Genomic DNA, 5,000 nt, shown 5'->3' on the forward strand with positions numbered 1-5,000 from the left:
TTTGTATTATTTGTTCCCGAATAATAAATTGAAGTTTTGCATGATTTGTGTCCGAATAATAGATTATATAAATAAAATCCACCACCAAAATCCGCTGTTTTCGAGGTTTTAAAAAAGGTGTATCATGTGTACATTAAAAAAAGTAAAGGGACGACACTCGCCATCTTGGATTTCTGGGGGGCCCTCGATTCACGGCTTGTTTTTAACAATTTCTACACTCTGCCTACCGGTTTCTGGCGAGATCTATGTTGGAAAAAGATCCAACGACTTCTCCCTATCGTCTGCTTATATCTACATGCCGTATTAAAGATCCAGTGACCCGAAACATCCTCGATACCTGCCCCTACTTATCGAAAGCAACGGAAGTTTGCATCGAGTGACACGACGCCTACCGGAGCTCTCCATATAATCACTGGGGTGTTCCGAATGTATACGATAAATCTAGAGAAGTTAAAGTTGAAATAAGCACTGAATTTAAATTGAATATTATAATTGAGTAAACGAATGTTTTCCACGGAAGAACAAAGAATTCAGACAATGTCGTAGCATAGTAAGCTGTAAATAGTAAACTATGTAATTTATGGGAGAGATTTTATATACCAATAACTGAATGATTCTCATTAGATTAACTTACGCACAAAGTACCACAGGGGCACATGATAAAAAAGAACACCTGTTTATCCACACATTGCTATATAAATATCAAATTGAAGGCCGATATACCATACAAGTATTGTAAGTGTATTGTCGTTAACTCATCAGACAGTGTTCGTTCGATTACACAAACACAAGTTGCAGGCCCATAGAAGGCGTGGGGGGGGGGGGGGGGGGGGGGGGTCATGCAAACCTCCCCTTTCCCCCATATTTCAACTTATCTTGACCAATTATATGTAAATCCACTTTTTTCCTATCATTAAGGGAAATTGATTAAGAGTAATCTCCCCCCCCCCCCCCCCCCCTTATGCTTATTTCAACTTAGACTTCTCTAGATTTATCGTATACATTCGGAACACCCCAGTGATTATATGGAGAGCTCCGGTAGGCGTCGTGTCACTCGATGCAAACTTCCGTTGCTTTCGATAAGTAGGGGCAGGTATCGAGGATGTTTCGGGTCACTGGATCTTTAATACGGCATGTAGATATAAGCAGACGATAGGGAGAAGTCGTTGGATCTTTTTCCAACATAGATCTCGCCAGAAACCGGTAGGCAGAGTGTAGAAATTGTTAAAAACAAGCCGTGAATTGAGGGCCCCCCAGAAATCCAAGATGGCGAGTGTCGTCCCTTTACTTTTTTTAATGTACACATGATACACTTTTTTAAAAACTCGAAAACAGCGGATTTTGGTGGTGGATTTTATTATATAATCTATTATTCGGACACAAATCATGCAAAACTTCAATTTATTATTCGGGAACAAATAATACAAATCTTCAATATCTGACAACCGAGCCCCTGTGGTTTGTACAGCAAACGTTGGTGTGAAAACCTTGGCAAAGTAAAAAGAATGACATCTATATGTTGCTATAGTTCAACAAAAAGGGATAAAGGTGCCATTTTCCATGTGGGACAATTATGTAATTTCTTAAGGGTTTCAAAGCTCAGTTCCGTTTAGTTTTAGCCCAACACTGTTGGCAACAGTGCAGTGTAAGGTACTCATTGGATAATTCATGGGAGGAGTGGGAGGTACGTACCGCTCATCCTCGGAGGAGAGACGACTGTAAGCCATAGTGTAATCAGTTCTTGTCAGTCACGTACAACTCATATTTCATCATTCAGTTCATCCCGATCCCGCACGTGACAACCAGACGATTTCTCCAGTCTATTCCGTCAAAGTCAACATCGGAAAATATCAATGCAATGTAAGCTTTAAAACAGCCTATTGTAACTGTAAGATTAAAAAGTCCGGATTGTGGAGAATGTCATGTATTTTATGTTAAATGAATTTAGTGCACAATTTGAAGTATTAAAATATCATTTGAATGAGTGCAAATTATAATCGATGCACAAAAATCAGAGTATTTTATGTAGTTTAATATTTTAAAATCTCGGGTTCGAAATTCATCTTGAGCAATCACCTGTCAACAAGAGATTGAAGATTCGAGTTTTCACATTAGATTTAGTTCGATGAGTTGGAATCAAGAAACCAAGAACAGGCTGAATGAAAAAGTAGCGCAGAATGTGCACGACGTGGGTTCACTCGTTAGGCATGTGGTAAAAACGTCGAAATCAAGTGAGGTACGTGGGAACGCCCATACTGTTAACTGGAATTTCCTCATCATTGCATTGTCATGAACAATGTAAATAAAATATCAATTTCATTTTTGTAGAGTGACATTTATACTGACTGCACATGTATATATCAAAATCATTAATGTATGATTATAAAAGATATGTGTATGAGTTTGCATGATTAAAAAATAAGTGGCTAAACTGGGGATTGAATTCAGAACCCTGCATCACTAGCCAGACTGGGCCAGAGTGTGCAACTTTTTGGGCTAAAGTGTCTTTGGGCCTAAACGATTTTTGACCTAACTGTTTGACATTCTTTATTACTTATAGTAACATACATTAGAGATGAAACAGACACATTTTACGATATAACATTAACCATGCACTCACGGTACCCCTTGAAGACAATGGTGACCAACAAACGGTGTACCTCCAAATTTTTTATGATTAAGCTAAATTTATGTAATTGGGGATTTTCTAAATGAGGATTTCTGTTGTCATTATTCTGTAATAGTTTGTATGCAAGTGTGCATTTGAGATAGCCTGTTGGGAAGAAATAGAAGTGGTGTTCATTCTACATTTTGAATGTTAAAGTAGATCTATACTCGGTCTACGTCACAATCAAATGTAAATGCGGAACCAAGCGTCCGTTTTCCGAAATGTGGTATTTTAAAGATATCGGTTTGATTTTTACATGGCAATATGAATGTCCGATATTATTTCCTTCCAAGGCATTGTTATCAGCTGCGATCAAAGTTTGTATTAAAGAAAGAGGGGGGAGGGAGCTAAAGATGATTCAAGCTTTAGAAAAAAATCAGTTGGAGAACAGACAACATTTTGGCGGATGAGGGCGTCTGTGAGGTACTTTGACTATTCATGTATGTAAAAGTTTTACAATGATCCATGTTCAACATATGGAATTACGCTGGCATCAGAAAGTTGGAGAGATGGATGGGAAAGGGGGACCAATTCATATTTCCACCAGCATCATGATAATATTATTTCTTTTGTGAGGATCCGGGTTAAAATAGGTCCTCAATACCCCATGCTTGTCGCAAGAGGTGACTAAATGGGACGGTCCTTCGGATGAGACCGCAAAAACCGAGACCCTGTGTCACAGCAGCTGCGGCACGCTAAAAAGCCTTACTCAAAGGCCGTCGGCGTCAAGCATAGGGCTAAGTTTTGCAGCCCTTCACCGGCAGTGGTAACATCTCCATATGAGTAAAAAATTCTCGAACGTAATAATTGCTAATTCAAAACTACGCAGCTGTTGAATCCAAATTATCATGAACAAATACATGGTAAGCTTGTGTAAAATTTGTGTAAAAAAAGTTCACACTTCGCTGCTCCAGTGACCACAGATATTGTAATTGTGTTCGCTGCTCCAATGTTGCAGATACTGATGCAAGCTTCAAAGAACGGCTGCAAATAATTTGTTTTATTTCACCGACCGTCATAAATTTGTCATTTTTTCCTCATCCCCTCTCCTTTTTTTTTCAAAATTATTGGGGCAGCATCTGTATAACCCAATTAGTTCCTTATTGAGATTGCATCTACATAGATCGGCGTAAGTGGTGTACATGTACGTATATCCAATTTATGTACATGCAAATGATTTCATGATAGAAGATATAACACACATTACACACATGCATTAATCATAATAAGCAAAACTATCAAAATTCAGTTTGTTACTTTCGTTTTACATTCACATTGTGAATACCCTCTTCTAGAATTTGTTATCAGATAAAATGTAAAATCTAATTGCAAACCACATGTATCTTATAATACTTATAGTTTTAACATAGTTCAAATTTTTATCCAAGGTTGTAAATATACTCAAATTTCACATGTCGTATGAAAATATGATAATGTATAAATGAAGATTTGGGGGGGAGTACTTGTTGTAGAGCTTATAGCTTTTAAAATGATACGTCAACTGAGATAATAATCTGTAAATTAGAAACAATTTATTCAAGGTTTAGTCCATAAAAATTGGGGAAAAAGACCAATATTGACATCAAATGGCATTTTCAACAGTATTTCTTTTAACATGTTTGGACTCACAAAGTGTACATTATGAAAATAGTAATTCAAATTTATTAAAATAAATGATTACATATCATTAAATAATGGGTATATAGTCATGTTGCTTATTACAGCCCATTTGTTTGGAAAAATGATAATTATTAAGTAAAAGAAGAAGGAGGAATACATTTTCATTAATGCTGATTATATGTGTATGGGGTACTTACTTTTGAGAAGCAATAACAATGAAATTAGCATGTTAACATAATATATATTTTTCAATGTTTATCTATTACTGGAAAATATATCTATCTTATAAAGGCAATTTTTTCATGATTAAGTCCATTTAAGGCCGAGTATAGGTCTACCTTATGGAATTTCTAATGGGTTGCAGACTTGACATTGAGACTTAGAGTTGCTGTGGTTTTTGTTATTGCAAAAATAATGTGCTATCTTTCCTTTGTAAGCTATTGCACCAGTTTTTATCATATTGATACTACATAAGGTAACTAGTATACTTTCATCTATAAAGAATTTTTTTTTCAGCTTCTGGCACAGGCTGCAAAGAATTTCTCGTGTCAGGAAAATGTAATCCATAATTCATCAGAGGTATTTTATTATTTCTCATTCATTTTCTTTCTTTCTTCCACTCTCCAAATGCAACAAATCAACAGTTCCAATTTATTTTACAGTCTTTGAAGAAGATGGTTTTAATCAAAACTCAGCTGGAGTATCAGTGAGT

At 36.3% G+C, this 5,000-nt stretch overlaps 1 protein-coding gene across 1 annotated transcript in view; it reads left to right on the forward strand.

The window, feature by feature from the left end:
* Window positions 1–2,043: 2,043 nt before the first annotated feature.
* The window catches only part of LOC125659652 (BLOC-1-related complex subunit 7-like), an 11,120-nt gene continuing 8,163 nt past the window's right edge, over window positions 2,044–5,000 (forward strand). The window contains exons 1-3 of the mRNA XM_048891394.2: window positions 2,044–2,236; window positions 4,805–4,867; window positions 4,951–4,994. Coding sequence (XP_048747351.1) covers window positions 2,126–2,236; window positions 4,805–4,867; window positions 4,951–4,994 — 218 coding nt within the window. The 5' untranslated portion in view covers window positions 2,044–2,125. The remainder of the gene's footprint in view (window positions 2,237–4,804; window positions 4,868–4,950; window positions 4,995–5,000) is intronic.

Source organism: Ostrea edulis, chromosome 9 (assembly GCF_947568905.1).
Source record: "Ostrea edulis chromosome 9, xbOstEdul1.1, whole genome shotgun sequence".
Classification (NCBI taxonomy): Eukaryota; Metazoa; Mollusca; class Bivalvia; order Ostreida; family Ostreidae; genus Ostrea; species Ostrea edulis.